The sequence below is a fragment of the Odontesthes bonariensis genome, chromosome 1 (assembly GCF_027942865.1).
Source record: "Odontesthes bonariensis isolate fOdoBon6 chromosome 1, fOdoBon6.hap1, whole genome shotgun sequence".
Taxonomy (NCBI): Eukaryota; Metazoa; Chordata; class Actinopteri; order Atheriniformes; family Atherinopsidae; genus Odontesthes; species Odontesthes bonariensis.
The window spans coordinates 12893008-12916965 of NC_134506.1; the positions used below are offsets into that span (position 1 = coordinate 12893008).

The following is a 23958-nucleotide window of genomic DNA, read 5'->3' on the forward strand; positions in this document are numbered from 1 at the left end:
AAAAAGACACAAAAGATTCAAAGATTTCCAATTTAATTGTACGCCCGAGATGACAAATGGGAGTATAATACCTCTGCGCACATGAAGATGTCTCTCAAATGTAGCTGTTATAAAGGTTCACTGAGTATGGTTTTATTGTCAACTACATAAAATGACTATCCTGTTCCTTTGGGGTATTAACGCAATTGCTGGTCAGAAACGTCTCCAGTTTTTTGCTTCATTGAAAGATATTACCTCAAATCCTAGTTGGTTGATGATGGAGTAAATTGCTACCAGTAAGAAAAAAAAGAAAGAAAACAACAGAAAGACACTGTTATCAAGATGCTCATTGTGCATGGCAGTAATGGAAAAAGATGGTGGAACAGATTCAGATCTATTCATAAAAAGGTTTGTATTAGATTAGTAGTACATTTCTTTCAAAGCTCTGCATTATTGAAAGGTTCATGTCAAAAACTAAACAAAAAACGTTTGAAAGAATAAACTTAATGCTCAACTTTGGCAAAGTATCCATCCATCCATTTTCTATACCTGATTAATCCAAGTCAGGGTGGGGCTGGAGCCTATCCCAGCTGTCATTGGGAGAGAGGCAGGAAACACCCTGGACGGGTCGCCAGTCCATCACAGGGCCACACAACTTTGGCAAAGTAGTCTCACAATTCTTAGTTTACAGCTAAATTAACTGTGCAGCTACTTTTTACCCACCACACAAAAACTAAGGTGCACACAAAATCGTTAAAAATCACTCAACTATACTTAGTTACTAACTGCACTGCTGATTTCTAACTGTGGAAATGTATCTGGTCCTCCAGTAAAGACCCAGTGTTGCTGATGAGGTTTTGCTTGGACACTTGCATATAAAAGTGTGCACGCAATGACTTCCTCTGTCCAGAGGCGGTCTGATCGCCTCCAGCAAACAAAAATGAAAAATATGCTTAAAAGATAAAACTTTAAAAACTTAAAAAGAATAGGGAAAACTTCCATTATGAGGCTTCTACATCAAACTTACATCATTGTGGACTCACAATTAACAGGCTGTTGGTACTACTCATCACATCAAAAAATCATGCCAGATTATTTACAAATCATGTGAAGAGCTTTCAATGACACAAATATGCTCTTTTTACTATTAATTATGACATCCAAAGACAAGGTGGACAGCGTTTCAACATTATTTCTATTGGTGAACTTATAGCATCCGTAACAACTGAAGTGGTGCTGATTCACATGCTGAAAAGTTAAGTTCCAAGAGGAGTTTTTGAGCACTGATTCCATCACAAGTTAACAAGCTACACTTTGAAGTAAAGGAAAAGGATCTCACGAGTGGCGGCTCTTTGATCTCAGCAACCTGGCAGCTGTGTCCTTTCTTCAATAAAAAAATAACCGGAGTCTGATGCGAGAATGTTATGCTTTCAAAATAACCATGATCTGCTTTCGGGGGTGTGAAAAAACGTTGAAAGAAACAGAAAAGTGTGTCACTCTTCTTCTTAAAATCTCCATAACACTGACAATTCTGCAACAAAAATAGAGTGACCCCAGCAGTTATATAACTTTGGATTTGGTGTGTTAGCTTGTTTGCTTGCATTCAAACTGAAACGTACAAAGCATTGGACTCTGGAAGGGATGAAAACCGAGTGTCTCTTTGAGTTTGTGTCCGTGAAAAATGCTGGGGTCTTTTGGCAAATAATGTCTGGAAGGCAGACTCACATGGCCGGACATGGATCCTTGTTACAGCTGGTTTGGTTATCGTCAGATCGGGTGAAGGGGTCACAGAAATGCTCATCAACTATCCCAGTTGTCTTTTCCACACAGTGAACAATCTGCCTCTGAACACCTGGAATACAAGACAAAAGAGCAAAATACCTTTATGACTCCTAATATGCCACTTTTGTGTCACAATTAGCAATTAAAGAGCCACAAGAACTTAACTTAACATGTTGTAAAAACAATAAACCAGCTGACTGTTACATCATATTACTTAAGGGCAACTTAATGCACATATTGCTTGTTAACTCAGTGTAATCCTGTTAACTAGAGTAAACAAAACTCAAACTAAAATGTCCTTCTTTCCCTTCCTTTGCCCCTGCAAAAGAAAAAACCCAAGTTACATGAAATTTAACTTCATGTAACATCCCTGATCCCACAACTTTGCTGAGATGAAAAAGAATAATCTTAATGTACAGAAACATATTTCAGGAACTATCACACCCGAGAGTAACATGGAGGTTTCAAACAGTATTACACACAGCAGTACATCTAAGGACTCGTCCCCTAAGGCTGCGACAGGTTTATTTCACCCTCCCTCCTCAACATCATTCCTTTCATCATCCTGAGGGAATTTTCACTCTGTTGAAGCAGAAAACAACCACAGCCCCCCCACCTCCCCAGTTCCAATCCTGCTCAGGGTCACAACGCACGTGTGATAGTTAATCTACAGCTTCACAAACATCTCTTAGAGGTCAGGACAGCTACCTTAGATTGGAAGTCAGCTGGAGACTTGATGCTTCAATGGCAAGAAAGAGAAAAAAGGTGGGAAAATTGCACATAAATTGTTACATATACAAAACAGATTATGTTCTGTGATCGTGCCCTGTGGTAGACGTTTTGGTCTGATGCATTCTGAGCGTGGGTTAATCGGGGACACTCAGTTTTGCGAGGCAGCTTGCCTTGCGGTAAGAAAAAAAATATCTCCTCCACTCATGTAAGGAAAAGCTATTTTCTCTCCAGTAGTAAAAAAAAATGGTAACCAAAAAGAGTGTCACAAATGAGGTTTAAAAATAAATACTCCGCTTGTTTGAACTTCTACACTCGTGCAATTTATTATGCTCACAGCAAATATGTCCAGAAAGGCTGATCTTTTTTCTACAGGGACTTCTCACTGTGTCAGTGCTGTTGCTGTGATGCTCCATTATCACAAACAACTCTGCAATGCTACTATGAAAACATCTGCTGTCATTATGACATTCGCAGGGATAAACTTCTCCTCCAAATTTCTGAGACCCACTCAGACTAGACAGGCCACACAAAAAATATTTCCGCCAACATACCCAGATGTTTATCAGGAAGTAGATACAGATCAAAACCATACCCCCACATTCTGCACAGGAAGGAAAGGAAAGGAAAAGTAAACACTTTCTTTATATATCGACAGATGGAGAGATAAAGACAAAAAGTATTGTAAAATTTACCCAAAAAGCCTGGGGTTCAAACAACTTCATGGTGAGATTAACATCCGAGTCGACTCGCTGAGACCTTAAAATTTAAATATTACACACAACTCACTCCTCATGGTTTTACATGTGCTTTTGGGTCCTAATTAATGCACAAATGAATTTACTTCATTGCACGAGTCTCTATGGCATGAAAAAGGTTTAGGATGATCCTTAAGCAAATGGGACGCAGGCTGTGAGAGAATATTATGAGCGATATTATGTAAAACCACATTAAATATGATACTGATGAAATAATCTCATAACATTACAATGCACTTAATATACCATTATAATTACGGTTACAATTTAGGTAGCACCAAAGTCCCCGAAGAGAAAAAATCCTGATATTTCTTAATCTGAGGGAACATAAATTAATACACAGCATAAGAATTAGTTGGTAATAGTTGGAGTCATCCATATGTCTGTTTCTGTGCTGCTGGATTAAATGAAACGTGGTGGAGAGAGGGCCATGGTACTAATACTATTGGACAAATTCCCTTATTCTATCTATAATAAGAAACAGTAGGTTGACTGGAGCAACAAAGACAAAATAAAAGATTCCAGTACAGTTTGTGTAGTTTGTTGCCTTTGTAAAAGATGACATGATCAGAATCGACATGGCTGAATTGTCCTTGAAAATCTTTTGAAAACAGAGTCCTGAATAGTTTTTTATTCGATGGAATACAACTTTCAAAATGGGTTTATTGTTCAGTCTTTGGACATGCCCTCACACTTGAAATATGTCCGTCAGAAAAAAACTTTTCATTGATTTCCCTTCATTCTCAGAAGAATGAAGAATTGAGCGAGAAGATCCACCACATCAGTCTGAGAAATCATCTCTTTTTGTAGATCAGACAAAAGCAAATCCAAAGAGTGCTAATGTGATAAAAGCATATCAATGATTTATTAATGATACTGTACCAATGAAATATGGCTTGTTCAACCTCTATTATGTTGTTGTTCTTAAAGAAAATGTAAACAAAAATACATTATGAAAGTGCTACAAAAGAAACCCTAAATACGTTTCATCAGTGAAGCTACAATTTGTAAAGGATGTGGTGAAGATAGATAAGATTCGTTGGAACCTGAAAACTACAATCCAACTGTTTAAATCTTTTAGTGTAGATGTCATGCTGTCACATTCCTCTTTTCATTATACATTAATTACAAATACTCATAATTGTACCCTTTTATTTACACCTTTATGTAATTCGCATTTGTTTAGATCTTCAGAAACAGAAGAGGGGCCAAATCGAGTTTGTTTATACCCGCATTTCAATAAATGAATATAACATACAAAAATGTCAAAGATAAAATGATAACAACAAGGAGCAGAAAAAAAGGACAAACTCTCCATCAGGTTTCAAAGTAAAGGGGAGAAATGGTGGTGGTAAACTACTCCAGAGGTTTGCAGCTATTACTGAGAAGGCGCAGCCTGCTGTGAGCTTTAATCTCGACCCCAAAACAGCCAAAAGCATCAGGTCAAATTCATCTGCCCATGAGGGCTGTAGAGGTATAAAAGCTTTGAGAACTAAGATAACACAAACCAAGTGGAAACCTATGTTGGTGAGATCTGAACCCAACTTGAAAGTTCCTCGAATAGCTGCTTGAGGCTGTAAAAGGTAGTCCCTTCCCATAGACCCGAATGTTAAAGTGCCCAGCTTCACAGCAAAATAAGCATGTTTAAGGCAGAAAATGGCTTTGGATTATGCAGCTAATTTCTGCTTTCATTACAACTTCTCAGAGGTTGAATGTTTTTTTTCAGATTCAGTAATTCATTCCATTTAATATACTTACAATTAAAGTGCATGGCCAAGCTGTGTGACAGGTGCGTGCCGCTAGCCGTCGGTTAGGTTTCACCGCAGCTAATTCAAGTCACCGACCCAGATGCGTCTGCTGCATTGGTGGTTTGGGTCCCTTCTGGAGTTTTTTATATCATTTCTCTCCTTGCAAATATCAAAAACTAGCAACAGACCAAAAAGTTTGTGCTCCAGTTTTTCTGCTGAGTAAAAAAAAATCAGACTTAAAAATAAACATTGACGCTGTAAAAACAATGAAGCAGGATGAATAACTGAATTCATTCGATGATTCAATTTTAGGAGCACTGTCGTATATAGCAACCATGATCCTTGCAAAGGTCTGCAGTCAAGCAGTATCAGGAGAAAAATATAAATTCTGAAGTTACTAACATTCAGGTTTAAATGTCCAAAAAGGACTTCAGAGAATTCCTTTATTTTGCTTCGGGGGTAAGCAGATTTGTGTATTCTTGCTGTAAACAAACTCATATTAAACCTCAGATGTACACTATTTCTTTTCTGTGCCACTTTTTCGATAAAAACGACCAAACAATGCATTTTAATTCACTTATGTGAACTTATGTCTTTCATATATATATGTGTGTGTGAGTATATGTGTATATGTATATACATACACATATATATATATATATAAAAAACCATGCGAAAAACAAAGTTCACAGTCTTTCAGAGGTCCGTTTCACGTAGCAGGTTTAGTGAAAACTCTGAGTTGGTTAACCCTGAAATGAGGGAAACCCTGAGTTTTCCGTTTCACAAAGGGAGGTAACTCAACCCAGAGAAAGAGGGGTAACTCTAGCCTGTTTCACAAAGAGAGGTAACTTAACCTCTCGGTCAGTTACCGGAGTAACAGACTCTCTGAACCTAACCTGGTCGGGACCAGGTTTTATTCAAGAAACCTCGAGTTTCTTTCTGTCTCCGCCCTCTTTCAGCCACACACGCCATTTGATTTCCTCATTCATTCAGTCAGCAGAGCGAGTTCTTCTACTTCTAGAAGTCCATTAGGCACAGTAGGAGGCGACTTTTTTCACGAACATGTCCTTTTGACAACGATCCCGAGGATGAAGGTGCAGCATTATTGCGCAGAGAAATAAATATTCGTCGGAGATGGTTATCAGACCGCGCATAGATTTTTGCATTTACAGACAATTATCTTTTTGAGCGGCACCATCAGAATGTGTTGGGACAAAAGAAAAAAAAGACATAAAAGACAAATAAATATTAGTATGAATAGGCTTAAAAAAGACATATACTTACTTACTTACTTAGGCCTTTATATTCCTTTCGGAACATAGGCCATTGATGAAGACTTTCCACCCTCGTCTGTCTTGTGCCATTTTCTCCAGCTGTTTCCACGACAGTCCCCTCTTCTTTACATCCATCTCTGTGCTCCTTCTCCAGTTGTTCTTGGGTCTCCCTCTGCTTCTTTTGCCTTGTGGGTTCCATGTTAATGCCTGTTTGGTTATAGCTGTGTTGTTTTTTCGCAGGGTATGTCCAATCCAGCTCCACTTCCTCCTCATGAGCTGTGCCTCTATTGTTTCCTGCTTGGTGCGTTCCCACAGGCTGGTGTTGCTGATGCAGTTGGGCCAGAAGATCCTGAGGATGCGTCTTAGGCAGTGGTTGGTGAAGGTCTGCAGCTTATTGGTGATTTGTTTGGTGGTCCTCCAGGTTTCTGATCCATATAGCAGCACTGTTTTGACGTTGGAGTTGAAGATTTTGAGCTTGGTGTTGAGTGAAATGTTTTTGGCTTTCCAGATCTTATTTAATATGTTGAATGCTGTTCTTGCCTTCCCTATTCTTGATTTCACATCTTCTTCTGTTCCACCATCCACTGCAATTACACTTCCTAGGTATGTGAATTTGTCTACCTCTTCTAATGGGCTGTCCCTGATGTTTATGGGACTTGTGCTTTTGTTGTTTACTCGCATTATTTTGGTTTTCCCTCCATTTATTTTGAGCCATATAGGCCTATTATATTTTATAAAGGCACTCGTGTCTTGGGGGGTGGATTCCCTCCGGGGATTCCCTCAGCCACTGCCCTCCCGTTAGAGGTGGCGGTGCTGGGCAGCACCCGTTTTACGGGCATCTGCCTTCTTTCTGTTGGCTCAGTAGAAGTCTGTGTTAGTTTAAATAGGCTTAATTATTTAACAGAACATGATATAGATGATGACTCTAAATTTTCCTTAGGAGTGAGTGTGAGTGTGCATGGTTGTTTGTCTCTATGTGGCCCTGTGATGGACTGGCGGCCTGTCCAGGGTGTACCCCGCCTCTTGCCCATTGACCGCTGGGATAGGCTCCAGCCCCCCCGCGACCCGACTGACGAATTCAGCGGTATAGATAATGGATGGATGGATGGTATAGATGAGAAGACATAGTTTATGTGTGTGAAAACAGCATTATGTTGGGAATAAAATAACTGCACAGTCAAATAGCCACTTAATATTTACTTTATAGTATAAAACGTGATCAAAATGAGGTACCTCCATGCCGAGGTCTCACCTGTTTGAACAATGTTTTTATATTTCATCTTAAACTGGTGCCAAGTGCGCTTCTCCCCCGCGAGATTGCACCTAAATTAAATAAATGAATGGGTTACCATTCAAGCAGTTTCCCTGTACTATTATTGTGATTGCAAAGGACTATATTTAAACTTACACTTTTGCTGCTGCAACGGTGTTGCACTTATTTCTAAAAACGTATTGAAACTCGCCGTATGAGCGCATTAAGATTTCCAATTCGAGGTTGGTGAAAAACGTAGCCCCTCCTCTTCCCCGTTGCCAAGGTGACTCGTCGAATCGGGGCTCCATTGATGCTGGCTTTTTAAAGTTGTGGTGCACGCGCTAAACTCAAGGTGAACTTACTCAGAGTTGATTAACCTCACTCAAATCAGCGTTTGTGGAACCGAAAACTCAGAGTTTTCTATCTCAGAGTAGATCAACTCAGAGATCAGGAATAGACTCAGAGTTGGTTGAACCTGCTACGTGAAACGGACCCCAGCTCTAAGGTTTTATTTATCAGTCGTCCTTTTCAGGTCTAAAATATAATTACTAAAACCTCAGACGAACAACAACTCAAGACATATTAAATTATTTATTTAACAAGAACTAAGCCAAAAGGTAGAAGCGGTGTGTAAAAAACTAATTTATTGTTTACTTAGAGTAAGTAAACAATGCATCTTGTACAAGCATTTGTTGCTGCCCATGCATATGGGAAGGCTTATAAGGCCATTTCCAAACCAACTCTACAGTGAGAAAGATTATTCACAAGTGGAAAATATTCAAGATAGCTGACAACTCCTCCCATGAGTGGATGTCCAAGCAGGTTCACCTCAAGCGCAGACTGTGCAAAGCTGAGCTAAAAACATGTTTTATTGGCATGTTAAATATTAAAGCCTACAATCTCTTAAAAGAACATGGCAGCACAGCTGAGTTTTACAAAAGTTGCATCTGAACAAAACACAAGACTTGTAGAACAATGTCATTTGCAGAGATGTGACCAAAGTGGAGATGTTTGGTCATAATGCACAGCAGCACGTTCGGAGAAAACCAAACACAGCATACAAGCACAAACACCAACTGTCAAGCACGGTGGTGTATGTGTGAACTGCACCTTGCAGTCACTGAGTAGACCATGAATTACTCTGTATACTAAAGTTTTGTAGAGTCAAATATCTGACAGCTAAAGCTTGGCTGAAATGGAGTCATGTAACAGGACAAGATGCCAAAGTGCAGCAGACAGTCTACAACTGACTGTCTGAAAAAGAAAAGAATTAAGGTGTTGCAATGGTTCAGTCAAAGTTCAGACCTCAACCTGATTGAAATCCTTTGTTGGGACCTAAAGGGAGCTGTGTATAAACAAACCTCAGTGTTCAGTGACTGAACAGTAGGTCAAAATTCCTCCAAAACAATTTGAGGGTCTGACAACACCATACGAAAAACAAATACTTGATGTTATAGCTGCGGAAGGTTGTTTGACATCAGTTGATCTGAGGTTGTATTTATTTATGTTTAAGACATGGTAAAAAACTATTTTTTTCTTCAGTGTCCTGATTAATAAAACCTGAAAGACGAGATGAAAGAAAATGTACGTTTTTTCCCATGTCTGTAAAGAACTTTTCATCAAACGCTGTCAGTCAAACATCATAATAGAGATTTATATAAGACAGTTCAAGGATTCAACCTTTGCTGTGGAGATCATAAATTACAGGAAAATAAGTAGGAAATAGGAAACTAAACAATAAGTTTACATGTTTCAACACTTTAAAGCTAACTTAAGCAGTTATAATTCACTTTTGCTCTGTGGTATGTATGAAAAAGGAAGCGCTTTGGTCCCAAAGAGTGTTCTACTCAACTAGCTACTGTTGCAATGGAAGCAGGGAATAAAGTGACATCTCATTTCGAGCTATGGGAAAAACACAACTTATTCTAACTGACACTAATTAGATGGCATTGATGATAGAGCATTATATCAATCTGTAAGGCAAAACAGAGAAGGAACTCTTCTTCGCTGAGGTTGAGGACGTCAGGTCAGGATATGATCTGACTGTAAGACCAGCACATCAACATTGAGAAACATTATGCTGTAGTGTGCCTGCAGTGCATTAACTCCTCATTACAAAGTTGAATGTACTTTTGGGGAGTCAGCGGTGCTAAAGCCATTAGTAACGGTCTACAGTGATGTGGGAAATTATACAGTCAAATGAGTCATCCATCATACTGCCAACAAGCAGGAGAGTGCATGTGTGGTGTACACAGATAGAACGGTACAGAACAGAAAATGAAAGGTTCTTTCGGAAGAATGGTTTTAACATCCTTCCAGGGGAGTTACGGATAGTCAGCAGTGCTTGGCGATCAAACATCTTACTGGGACACTTGTTAGGTTTTTCTTTAATTTCACCCTTGTCTGTACAATATTTTGATTCAAGTGCATTTCTATCACAAAGCTAGTTATGTGTGATATAACATCAACTGGTTTTCACAAAAAGACCAAAATCTTGATCTCATTTTGGTGAAACTCCCGTGATGTTGCACATCTCCTTCCTCGAACAGTGCTGCTGTATCATATGATGGTTTTCATTTTAGTCACTGTAAAAATAGGACTTGGTGTGCATCAGTAAAGACTTACCAATGAAAACATAAACTCAGGCCATGGGGTACTCTGAAAATAGTCAGGGTTTCTGACTTTCTGTGACGTGCAAACAACTTAAGAACGAGAGGCCTCTCAGCCTGACTGTTGGCAAAGTTGTTTCTCTTACCTGCTCCACAGGTAACACTGCATTCAGTCCACGAGCCATATTTCCAAAAGAAAAGTGCTGTCAGGATGCCGTTGTCTTCTGAAACGTTTTGACTGATTGTGTACTCATACCGCACTCCTGGATTGGTCTCCTGAAAAAGAAGCTGTAACAAAGAAAAGACATCTTCTTGATAATTTACTGTTTGTTTCCACCCTCGCTAAAGAACCACAAAGAAGAGATTGAGACAGATCAATAACACAGTTATGCATGCCACGTAGTGATGTGCTAAGATTTCTCTTTCTGTTTTAATGTGTAACCTTATTGACATTTTGTGTATTTCTCCAAAACTTGCCCTCACAGCTCTTGTTTCAGTGTCAGGAAGGTGGATCATAGTAACGACACATGCTTGCTGAATAGGTGCTGTCCTGAGGTTTCGGTTTGACAGGCTGTCAATCTGATTATATCTTAGCATCTTAAAATGACACTAACCAAAACGGATTGGTTGGCCACACAGCCCAAACAAGAACAAATTGCATTTTGGTAGAAATGAAAGTACAAATTAGAAAGCAGCTACTTCATTATTAGAGCTCACAGATAACTCTCAGGTGACGCATAATTCATAGCTTTAACACTCTGACTCCTCAGGTCTTTAATCAGCAGCTCCTAAAGTAGAAGACGATAGCAAAGAATTTTCAGGTCGACATTTACTCAGCTTGCAACGTAATTAAGAAGCAGCAGTTAACAAGAACAGTGGCAGTTGATTTGAGGTCTTAGGGACCAAAAACTTTCAGAGAGAACTGCTTGCACACTATTATTGCAAAAAAAGGCAAATTAAAACCCTTGCTGGACTGAAGAAGAGCATTGGCGGGATTTAGCAGAAGTCTAAAGCAGTCGTGCACTGTTCTGCTGCATAACTCTGACATTCCTGGGAGCATGAAGTAAAAGAAATCATGCACTTTCACGATAAAATTCAGGGTTTGAAGTTTGTAAATGAATATTGAAATGAGCCGTATTCATTTTGGAAACGTGTCCTGTGGTCTGGTGAAGGACTTATTTAAAGACTACAAAGTTCTGGAAGGAAACTGCAGCATCTGAAGCTGAAGATAAAAGACAAAGGCTTGTCCAGCACAGTAACAGAACACCAAGAAATTGACAACAGACAGTATTTGCCACACCTCTCCTGGTATCCTGACTAACATAATTGTAAAAAAACAAACAAACACATATGCAACAGATTTAAAGGTGGCAGTGTGTGCCAAGCAGCCACAAGTCTTTTTCAAGCAAAATTGATCATCTAAAAGACTCATACTTGTCAAAGGGCTGCTACTGTAAAAGATGAAAATAGCTTTATGCCTTTTGGAAATCTGTTTATTCTCACAGAAAATGAGAGATTTTTACCCAAATTTTTGACAGTCACTTTGTCTTTTTGTCTTCGCAGCATATTGCATCCACATATTTACGTTTTTGCCTTTTCTTTACCATGTTTATATTTACAGGAATTCCCTTTCAGTTGAACAATGACAGGCATCACAAAGGAATAAGTGCTTCAAAACACCTTCTCCGTCATACCTGAATCCACAGCGGTTCCATTGTGGGCCCCGGAGAAGTCAGGTTTTCCAGTTGTCCTGTCCTCTCATAGGTGAATACTGCTCCAGCTGCCTTGTATTCTCCATTCCACTGGATCGTCCAGCCTCCATTCAGAAAATACTTGTTGGGGTTGTCACTTCGTAATGCCAAGAAATTCCCAGCTTCAGCCACCTCCTCGATCAGGATGTCCCAGGATCCCTCTGGGATCAGGCCAATGTCGACATAGCCTAAAAGATAGAAGATATGAGCCGGGTGAAACAGAAATGAAAGGCTCTCCGATGTACAATGAACAAATAGTGAAGAAAACAGAGGAGAAAGTTGAGGCTATTAAGAAATTGGAGAAAAAAACTGTTTGTTTGAACTTTAATAGATCTGAAAATCTGCTCCAATATATGACACCATATATAATCAAAACAAAAACATTCAAAAACAGAAACAGCTAAATATACTTTAGTGATATTTCTTTAAAAAAAAACACCTGCACCATTCTTACTGTGACATATTCAGCTAAACTAAAATGAGTAATAAACCACACATAGATCTAGTCACTTATAGATTTTGTGTGGAACTGTGCACCTCTTTTGTGTTTGCTCTCCACTACGATGAGCAATCAGATTCTTTATGACTAATTTCAAATTTATCATTTTTCTCAGCAGGGGGCTGGCGTCTTTGCTGCTACAAAAGCAATTGATAAAGGGATTATTTTACTGTGAAAAGACCTCGTACTAAATCGAAGTAAGTAAACATACCAAGTCCTTCACTCTCTTGAAATGTTCGCCTCACAGTTGTACAGGTGGAGCCGTTACCATTACAGACTCCGCAGCGATCCTCAACGGCTCTGGAGTCAATCACATAGTCACATCCTATATTCTGCAACACACATGCAACAAAAGCCCCAAAGCATGTCATCATAACAGGCATTAGGCTGACATTTGTGCCCTAAAGCCCTTATCATTTCCGTCTTGAGAGGCAAAGAAATAAGCTCTTGCAACAGATCATTTCTTTCGCACATAACCTAAAGTGAAACTGACAAAATCAAACAGCCTGTCTCGTATACCTTTGAGACCACATGGCAGGTGAGGCAAATGAAATCTGCAGTGATCTGGATTGTTGTTCTGTAGTGCTGTATCATTTTTCTGTCACCTAATACACTGTTGCTGCTCTGAGCTGAGGCAGATAAAGGCCGTATATATAATCACTAACAGTCAGTGAAAGACACATCTTTCACAATGCATTAATATAAAAATACAAAAAGTATTCGGGGCAGAATATGCTTAAAGTATGGACAATGTGGATTATCATGTAATCATATTAGAATTATAGCTGCATTATTGTACTGCATCATCCATCCATTTTCTTTATAAGCTTAATCCAATTCAGGGTTGCCGGGGGGGCTGGTGCCTATCCCAGTTGGTATTGGGCTAAAGGGCAGGACACACCCTGTCCAGGACAAGGTGTTTACATCAGTAAAATCTTATTTGAACTTGGAACAGCATATCCTTATCTTGAGTTTGTTGTGAAGTAACAAGTAACTGAAGTTTTTGAATAAAGCAGTGAAAAAAAAAATAGTGTTCTAAGTATAAAGTAACTTAAAAGTGAGTACCTAAAAAGGATATTTAAGAACATTACTTGACTATGTCAAACTGTTCGATGACATATCACATGAGTGCTGACCATTTCAAAATGAAAAAACAAAATGGTGGGTACTGATTTGGCCTTTAATGTAACAATGGCTCTTCCAATACACAACTGGGCAGGTAAGACGAGGAACATAGTGGCGACTGACAAAAAATGTCACAAAATGTCATAAAGTCAGAGCCCACAGTCTGACGGTTGTCCACTCAGTGCACAAACTGTGTCTGTATCAGCGACTGGCATTTCAGCCCAAGGTGATAGAAGCCTGCTTGTGCTCTCTCCTATCTGAAAAGATAACAGCACCACATTTTTCTATCAACATGCTCATTGTCAGGCAGAATGTCAAATGTACAACATTAGCCTGCAAAGGAAACAAGATGGAGATTAACTCCAAGGACTGTGTGAATAACTGAGCAACAGATGAAATGAAGTGGAACAGAAACACACAAATGGCACAATAACAACTCCAAAAGAGAAGTTGTTGGGAAACTGAAGACGTAACAAAAACTGTGGAGACTGGAACATGTAGAGCGGCGTGTGCAATATTGATACCTGACAGATGCCATTGATGCACATATCTCTGCTTTTATTGCCCTCATAACACGGTGTTCCATCAGTGACTGCGTCTCGCATCTTCTCAGAAAAGTTTTCATTCAGTGGACGACAGTGCAGCTCACAGGGGTTTACTAAGTGGAAAAAGGTGGAAAATTGATAACTGTGAAGCAGAAACCAAAACAAACAAAGGCAGAAGAAAGCTCACCTCTGTTGATGACTGCCTCCCACTTGTAGAACTTGCCCTTGTATGGCAGGCTGTTAAAGTTACCACACTGGATGTCTCTGAAGGAGGGCAGATCATTGGAACAAGGTGTGATGTTACAGATCCTGTGCCGCCGTCTTTCTCCCAGACAATACTTCCCTCTGTACTTTGGACTGTAGAATAGTCAAAGTTCTGAAAGTTATTTCAGGGCTGCTAAATGATGTCCACATTAAAAATACTATGAAAAAAGCTTACAAGTGGTTACATTTAGAGATGCCGTAGGAAACTGAATATAAAAAATGATCCACAGACATGACTTTCCACAGGATAAGCATAAGAAAGTACATGCCAATTATGTCTGGATGAATCAAATAAAAACAAATACAAGGACATACTTGTCTCAGGCTACGTGCCCACGACAACGCTCTGAAGCATAAACGCAGATGTTCGTTTTTTTCCTCCACAATTTTTATCTGCGTTCTCACGAGCGCTTGGGGGTGGATATCTGTCTATCCATGGGAACAGGGAAAACGTATAAAACTCATAAAACTCATAAAACTCGCAGTTTGCCGATGTAGTATGCACGCCCCGGACGTAGGTGGCAGTAGCAACAATACCTTTGGTATTGTTATATGAGTTATATATTAATAAATATGAGAAATGCCTGTTTTGTGGCTACTTCCTCCGCGTCAGTTGGAAGAAAATGGCGAAGCGCGGCGGCAACAACAGTACGCCTTCAAACTTTGTTTGGACAGATGATGAGGTCCACTTGCTCCTGAACACAACACTGAACTACAAAGCCAGGAAGGCAGTGGATAATATGGATTGGGAGAGTGTCCAAAATAAATATAGTGAGATATGAGAGTCGCTCATGGAGAACTACCCACTTAACGTGTGCAAAAAACGCACTTCTGCGTTTTGAACTGTTCCTACGGCGACGAGAGGTTGGATCATTTTCAAGATCTCCACTCTGGAGGGCGTTTGCGTTTTCTCCGTTTTGAACTCCTAAAAACGCCGTCGCCGTGTGCAAGATAGGCACATCTGTTGAAATGTTCTGCGTTTATCTGTCGTTAACGTTGTCGTGGGCACGTAGCCTCAGTTAAACATGGGATACATGTACAGTCAAATGTAGAATCCCCAGCAAAAAATACAATAATAAAAAAATTGGATTTATCACTTTCTGAGGATGTTCATTTAGCTACAGCAGATAAAGAACAACTCACAGATATGAAACAAAACATAGCACAACTAAACATGGCTTTGTAAAACGTACATAAAAAAGGCTCTTTTTGAAGACCAAGTAGCAGAAAAATGCTGGAATCACCCTGTAATCTGCATTTTTAAAACATATACAGACACACTAATTGCTTTTAAGTTAAAAGAGAGCGCATAAAGAGGCGTTAATGAGCTGGTTCACCTGCCTGATTGGCAGGAAACTTAGCATTAATAAGAGAGCTGTCAGCTCAAACAGTGGAATAAACTTTATTGCAGCCATTGTCATAGACCTTTTATTTGTAAAGGCAAACTGTCACGACCATGGGGTTTTTCGCCATGTTTTTAGTTCTTAGTTTTATCATGTTTTAGTTTATCTCATGCCTTGGTGTTTAGTTCCTGTTTAGTCCTTAGTTTTACCATGTTTTAGTTTAGTCATGTCTTAGTTTTCAAGTTCATGTTTAGTTCCTAGTCTTGCCATGTTTTAGTTTTCTCCCATGCCTTAGTTTCTTAGTTCAGGCCAGTATTTAGTTTTGCCATGTTTTCCCCATAGTTTCTGTTGCTCTGCCATCACCCTCATTCACATCACCTGTAGTTTTCCCATCAGCTGCACTCACTCACCTATCACCCAGTCAGTATTTAGTTTCCAGGCCAGGCCAGGCCAGGCCAGGCCACGCAAGTCCTGTCAAGTCTTTTGCTTTTTTGTTTCACAGTCATTCCCCCAGTCTAGTTTTTGTCACCCGGCTCAGCCGCGCTTTGTGTTAACCTTGTGACCTTTCATGGAATAATAAATCAGTTTGCTTTTTGAAAGTCCGCATCCGTGTCCTTCCACGCCTCGCACCCCACCATTCTGACACAAACAGAGACATCAATGCACTGACAAAGGCAGAGGTATTGCAGTGCTTGTTAGCAACAGAAGGCGTAATCCTGAACATTTCACTGTGAAGGAGAACTCTGGAGCCCCTGAAGCTTGCTGTGCAGAGAAGAATGCTGGACACAGTGGATAATACTGCCCCCCCCCCTTTAAACACAACATGGTGTTTAAAGAGTGTTCAGTCAGAGGCTTCTTTAGCTTTGCTGCAACACAGAATGGTACAGGGGGTAATTACTGCCTGCAGCAATAACCATGAGTAATAACCGCTTACAATGAATAAAGAAAAAAAAAAAAAAATCTCTGCAACATTATCATTTCCTTTTGTAATAGATAAAGTAATTTTTCCATTTCATCTGACACCACCCCGATTCTCACTGATGTGGAGGAAACTAAATAAGTTACACAACAATTCTTTTTCTGTCTCTTTGTTCATAGCTGTCTCATGGTGGTTGGACATAAAGATTTCCCTTTTTGTGAATATTGGCATGAAGGCCTTGAGTTCTTGATTAAACTGCTTTAACTTGTTACTTGATTTGAAATAATATATCAAAGTAGCAATGGAGCGCATGGAATTAATAGAACTGATGGGGCTTGACCACTTTATTGTAACATAACAGACCTCTGTCTTTGGAAATGACATCAGTTTTAAAATCTTTACACTGGCTTCCAGTCAGTCACAGAATAGATTTTAAAAGTCTGCTGATGGTTTACAAATCCCAGAACGGTTTAGGCCCAAAATACATCTGTGATATGTTCAGAGAATGTAAACCCAGCAGAGCTCTTAGATCCAAGGACTCAGGTCAGCTGGTCCAGTCCAGAGTCCAGACTAAACATGGAGAAGCAGCATTTAGCTGTTATGCTGCAAACAAGTGGAACAAACTGCCAGTGGAGATTAAACTTTCACCAAATGGAGACATTTTTAAATCCAGGTTAAAAACATTTCTGTTCTCATGTGTCTATGCATGAAATCTGCACGGTATCTTTTAATTTATCTGGACTGTTGCTCGTTTTTAAATTCATTTAAATTATTTTATTTTGTTTCTCTTTATATTATTTTATGTATTTTAATGCTTCTTCCCCCTGCTGCAATGCTTTTATTTTATGTAAAGCACTTTGAATTGTTTGTACATGAAATATGCTATATAAATAAATTTGATTTTCTTTGATCAGAAGCATCTGAACATATAGATTTAATATAGAACTTAACTGTGCGCCTTGTTTGTGTTTGTTCTTGTCACAGTTAAGTCATCCAGCCCTCAGTAGTTTTCCATTGATCCTGCCTCTGCCCCACTCAGCCTGTCAGCCACACCCACTTCGTCAGTTTACTCTACTCACCTGTGCACTCAGCTGCCTCTCATCACATGCAATCAGCCCAGCATATACTCACCAGCTCCACACTCACTCCTTTGCCAGATTGTTCTTTGCCATGCAAGACTTTCCAGCATTGTCTTCCCTGTCTTCCCTGTCTTCCCTGTCTTCCCTGTCTTCCCTGTCTTCCCTGTCTTCCCGGTACCGACCTCGCCTGTCCCTGATTCCCCTGCTTCGTCTGCCTCCTGGTAAATGGACCCAGCCTTCTGTCCCTGACCAAGAGTTTAGCCTCTCCTCTCCTGATTCCTGTTTGCCGGTTACTGAACTGTTTGCCTGTCTGTCGGAGTCTAAGTAAAATGTTGAACTTTTACCACTGTTTCTGAGTCCTTTGTACTGCAATTGGGTCCACACACCACCCGTTAAAGTTCTCTTAGCAGTCAGAGCACGTATAACTAATTGCAAGCTCATCATTATTTCCAGCAGAGGACTGGGTTATTTACTGCTTAAAAGGAAAAAACGCATTTGATGAAAACATTACTTTACTCCACGCACAGCTTGTGCTTTAAATTTTTTAAAGAGCTTGTTTAATAATTTAATTTCTAATGACACTTCAAGGAAATTCTTAAACTGCTGATTGGATGTTTTCTTGGCAACATGCACAGTAATTACCAAACTAATCAACACCTCTTTTTTTTACCTTGAGAAAGTGTGCTCAGTTTTTACTTGGAAAACGTCTTCGGCCGCATTACCCTCCAACAACTCATTAAGCAGATTAACTGACAAAATGATATTCAAAGTAGCCTTTCTCTTTTTCTTTTAGCAGAACACTAACTATTTATCAGACCTCTGGGAAAGCAACCAAAGCTTTTGCTTCGTCACTCCTGGGATCTTGTTGAATTGTCTGTTTTGTGTAGGACAGGGATGCCCCAAGTTGTCTTCGAGGGCCGCTGTCCTGCAGGTTTTAGGTGTTTCCCTGCTTCAACACACCTGATTCAGATTGAAAGGATCTCTTCAAAATATTGTTAAGCTCTGCACAAGCCTGCTAATGATGCATTGATCTGAATCAGGTGTGTTAAAGCAGGGAAACATCTAAAACCTGCAGGGCAGCGGCGCCTCGAGGAACAGATGTGGACATCCCTGGTGTAGGAGCTGTCCTAAGTGACTGAAATGACCTGGAAGTATCAGACCAGCATCCAGGATGAGAACTGGTCAAACGGTTTGGTCAAACTGTAAATAAAAATGACCTCTTCTTTTTTTCTTAGTTCTTTTCCTTGACCTCGTGAAAAAACTGATGGGGTTGAGGACAAGTGGTCGGAAAAATTCTCAAGGACCTCGCTGCAATCAGAATCTGACCACAAAGCGGTGATGTGGGTCTGCAGCACTTAAACTACAACAGTAAATAGTCTACAACAAGTGCTTCAGACACTTTATCTATTCCAATCTTATCACATTGTTACATTAAGTTTGTCATATATATCATATCAGAAATGACTAATCTAATTGAGCGCCACTATAAAAGCTGCAGTAAAAAGGAAAAGTGGGACCGAGTTATCTTCTTTCTCTCATGGAGGATGGTCCAGTGTTTTATGGTCAAAATGAGATATTAAGGAAGTATTGTAGCTCCTTTCCCTTGTAATTAGAGAATTCTAACAGCTCTTATCTTGGCTGCTAATCACATATACTTCCGAATCATTTCACTTAGTTAAGTGGGTTCCTGGGCAAAACTGACAGGACACAAATTCTCCAAATGCTAAGGAAAGGAGGTCCGATGATTCCTTTTAGATCTCTTTTAGTTTGGGATATGCTGCACCATTCTTTATGGAAGAAATTATATAATTCCTTGCAGCCACAACTCTCAAAGAGATGCTCCATTATTTTTATCCAGTTGCACTAACTGTGATTTGTGTGGATAAATATGAAGACAGGAGTGGATGTTTGACCACCCTGGGAGACCAAGATGTTTCAATTATAAAAAATGTTTAAAAAAAAAAAAGCAATAGTCTTTATTATCATATGATATAAATATATCATATTACATATATAAATCTATATAATATCATATATATGGGATGATCTTCATGTAACAATGTGATAACACTACATACATCCTTAGGAATTGTTCCTGCATTGTTTCGTTAACCCACAGGTCAGGAGGCGTAGGAACAGGTCATGTTTTTGACTATTTGACCAGACCCCTACTACCCCTGCTCCACCTGCCATCAACCCCATATCCTCAATGATAGAAGAAATTTGATTGTTTTCTTCAAATAGTCATCTTGATACAGTATGTTTCATTGGACCTGCAACACAAGTTCCAGCATCATCTCCTTGTTCAGTGCAGATTGGTGATTCATCACTTTCACTTTCCTTCATTCATCCACAATCCATGACTGCTTCCCTTCAGCCCACTGTAACCTTGTTTCCCTCTGTTTAGTTGTTAGTGATGGGGAAAAAACTAAATCTTTTGTCACATTCTGTGTTGGATTACGTTCTTGGAAGAGTTTTTCCAATCTTTTTCAACTGACAGCTCTGTTGTTGGAGCCATGTTACCTGTCATTCAGCCAGATGCAGGAGCTTGTTAAGCTCTCCAAGCTTTTAGATGAGGACTAATTTACATATTAGGACATAAGTGGGTCATTCTAGAAATGTTAATTACAAGGTGATTCTATAATTCTTTCATCTACTTGATATAGAAAAATGCCATTAACCAATAACAATGTTCATCGATTTATTTATTTATTTTTTGGTATGTTTTTCAAAGCCAGAATGTTCAGCTTCTAAAACTGTCTGGGTGAAGTGAAAATCCTCCCAGAGTAGTGATTCCTTATTCTTTTCCATGGCTTGTATAGTGTCTGAATAAACCGCTGTCACAAGCTCTCCCTGAGCTCATTTGAATAATTATGTCTCAGTTTTTCATGCATAGAATAAAAAAAAACATGAAAACTGCTTTTTTTCTACCATGAAAAACTGTGCAACCCTATCTAACTGTGTTAAGCCCCTTTTCCCCCTCTTTTATTCATGATATTTGTTTTAGAGTTTGTACAGTATGTGTCCATATTTGTATTACGCTGAATTAGTTTATTACAATAAAAAAGTTTTGACATTTAAAACAAGAAAACAAGTACCAACAAGACATTTGCAGACCCCTTTGAGCTTTTGATTTCATCATCATTCATCACACTGTTTTCCACAATGGAAAAAAGATTTTTTTGAGTTTTCTGTGAGAATTAGTCTTGTTTACAAGCATTCAGACTGCCCCCCGCTCCAGTCCCTCTTGCAGAGAAGCACAGGATGATGTTGCCATCATGCCTTTGTGTCATCAGGTCTAAGTTTTGCTCCTCAAGGTCTGAGAGTCATTCAGGTGCCTTAACAGGAGCTCTCATGTCTTTCATGAGGAACTGCTCTGCACCATAACCTTTTCTTCCCAGCTCGACTGTTTGGAAGAGCACATGTTTCAGTACAGTATTATATATTCCAAGTTTGTGAAGTTAAACCTGCCTGAGCCATTTCTACTGTCCGGTTTATATATAATATGCTAAATGAAAGTTTATAGTTATGTCATCACTTTTTCAAATTTTGATACTTTTACCATCAAGCATTACAGCAAAAATCTATTCTGTAAAATCTATTCTGTTCATTGTTACCCGAAGGGGAAAAAAATGCCAAAAAGCTTGTTTCCTTTGCTTTTTTTCCCCCTCGACTTTAAAACGATAAAGACAACAAAGACCGGGGGTTGTCCTTCTGTAATGTTGTCTGATCCACAAAATACCCCTAGATCTCATCCACCATAACCTTTAGCCTGTTGGCTATCTGTTTCACCTGGACCATCACAAGACAGATCTAAGATGTTCTTAAACATGCAGATTTGCATCTTGACACAATGCCTTCTTGCAAAAAATGATCTTAACCTCATGGCTTGTTTTTCACTCTGGCACCATTGACAGTGAAACTTCATATAGACAGCACTGTGCCTTCTGAATTATGTTCAGGTAACCATATCAGGCACAGGCAGACACCAGTCAAACTGCAGAGGTATCACAGATAATACTTTCACAGGTAGTATGCACCAGATCTCAGTTGTGAATGTGAACACGACTTCAATACCAGCAGAAAACTAAATTCTTTACAAAACAACCCCAAAATCTTTTTTGTTCTTTCTTTTTGCCTCGATCTTGTGGAGGACTGCGAGTAGATCAAGGGAAATCTGTTCTGAAATTATTCTAAAGCAAAAAGTGGAAAACTTAAAAGAGTGTCAAAACTTGCTACCTAATGTGCAAGAGCCGATGGCGAGCATCAGACTTGACACATCTGTAGCAATGAGGATGACCTCAAATTGATTGTGCAGCTGATCAGTTAAGCTAAGCTGTTCAGTTGTGATGCAACTGTAACTCAGTTGTGTTGTGTTTGATCTTTGGTTGTTATGGTTTCCAGGATCGAATGACTGAGGGCAGTGTTAAATTTAACAAGCAACAGGCAGCCAAGACTAAGAGTCCTGTGGGGAATACTGACTTCCATTCAGCATTCATAGGTATGAGTTACAGGCTCAGTAAAGCACCATTCCCTTACTGTAGCTCTGTGGAGTGAGTAGCAGAAAGCATACTAAATCTAAATGAGAGCTCTGTCTCATTATGCTTTCCTGCAAACCTGCTACAATTTATAAACTTAACGGGCATTAAATGCTGCATACTGTACATGGTGGGAATGTATCCTCTTATGCACTAATAAGATGTCTATTCATAGATATCCTTTGTATTACATCAAATGACAACTATGATGCAACATGCCTGAACCAAGATGCTAAAGAAAATACTCCTATTAGTGACAGAGTCACTTTCCTGTCTCTTGTGTTATTTAAGAGGAATTTTACTCACGGATTTCTTGCACAGAATCTTTCCAGGGGCTTATAAACTCTGTGTGGGAGAAAAATGTAGGCATGGCATTTGGTTTTCCTCCTCCCTTAATGCAAGCATCCCCCATGAGCTTTTAGTCAACTAAACCCTAAAGAAGTAGTTTTGACCCATCAGCAGCTATGACTTACATTAGTTCCCATGTTGACATCTAACTGGAAACTATAACCAAAAGCAGAATCTAATTATATTTTCTTTATGGCAGGCTGGCAAAAGCTGCAACATTATAATTGCATACTGAAATAGTAATTATCAAGCATCACCACTTCCCAACATAACCGAAAAAGCACAAGCAAATTAATGGTGGGCTTAAAAAAAAATATTAATGTTTTCAACTTAGTATCAAGTAGGAGATGGAAAGTGTAGTATATTAAACCCAAGGATTCTTTTTAGTCAGCTCATCAATGTTTAAGAGCAATAACAATCTATCAATAGCATATCAGTTAATATTTTCAGTTCATTTTCATATAAACAAATAACCCAAACATTTGAGCCTAAATTGGAGAAACTAAATGACAAATATACCAGCAAAGATAGCAGGTTATAGTTAGACTGCAGAACACAGGATTATGATATCCGTCACGCTGATAAATTGTTTATAAATTGTTTGGACTCCACTCTGTAGATGACATAATTGTCACTCCAGAGAAGACGTCAACTAAAAAAATGAAAATGAGTGAATTAAAACTGCTCAACTGTCATTTTATTATTTATTCATATAAACAAATACCTGCACTTTTTGTTTTTGAAACAGGCTAATTTGTCTTTTATTCCAAACTGAATTAACTAGATGCCGTTGACAAAAGGCAAAAAGAGTTTATTCAATTCCACGACTCCACGGGTGAGATTCAGGTTTGAACTCATACTACAGCAAACATGCGTTAACCGTTTTCTTTTTCTTACAGACAGGGCAACAAAAACATTCGAGATTGTTTATAGTTGCTCATTTTATTCTTATGTCTGATTTATTCTTGTATGTGCAACTTTATTCTTCCTAAATAAATGAAAAACAATCAGACTTACACAGGGTTATCACAGTCTCTTTCAGCACTCTGGATACCAGCTCCACATGTCCTCGAACACACCGACCACTCACTCCATGGCGCCCAGCCACCATGTACACTCTCGGGATGAAATCCTGCCGCTACACACTGCCCGCTGATACACCACTAAGAAAACCACAAGCAAAAGCACAGGAATGTTTATGTCACTGAAGAAGTAACCAATGACCTTTATGTGTTTCAGCTTCTTTTTATGTGTTGGTGGGGAAAGAAAATGCATTTGCATGTAAAACTTTGTCTGAACTCTGAATACACTGCAAGTCTCTGATTTGGATTTCCTCTCCGCACAAACGAGGTTGTCTGGCTCCATTCTGAGCGACTGCCCTGCAGGAAAAAAAAAAAGATTGAAGGAAACTGAGTT

At 39.3% G+C, this 23958-nt stretch overlaps 1 protein-coding gene across 1 annotated transcript in view; it reads right to left on the minus strand.

Moving 5' to 3' along the window:
• The window catches only part of adamts7 (a disintegrin-like and metallopeptidase (reprolysin type) with thrombospondin type 1 motif, 7), a 136158-nt gene that overhangs the window by 43700 nt on the left and 68500 nt on the right, over positions 1–23958 (minus strand). The window contains exons 11-17 of the mRNA XM_075473394.1: positions 23560–23705; positions 14239–14408; positions 14031–14164; positions 12593–12713; positions 11826–12070; positions 10278–10419; positions 1705–1831 (exon numbers count right to left, since the gene is read on the minus strand). Coding sequence (XP_075329509.1) covers positions 1705–1831; positions 10278–10419; positions 11826–12070; positions 12593–12713; positions 14031–14164; positions 14239–14408; positions 23560–23705 — 1085 coding nt within the window. The remainder of the gene's footprint in view (positions 1–1704; positions 1832–10277; positions 10420–11825; positions 12071–12592; positions 12714–14030; positions 14165–14238; positions 14409–23559; positions 23706–23958) is intronic.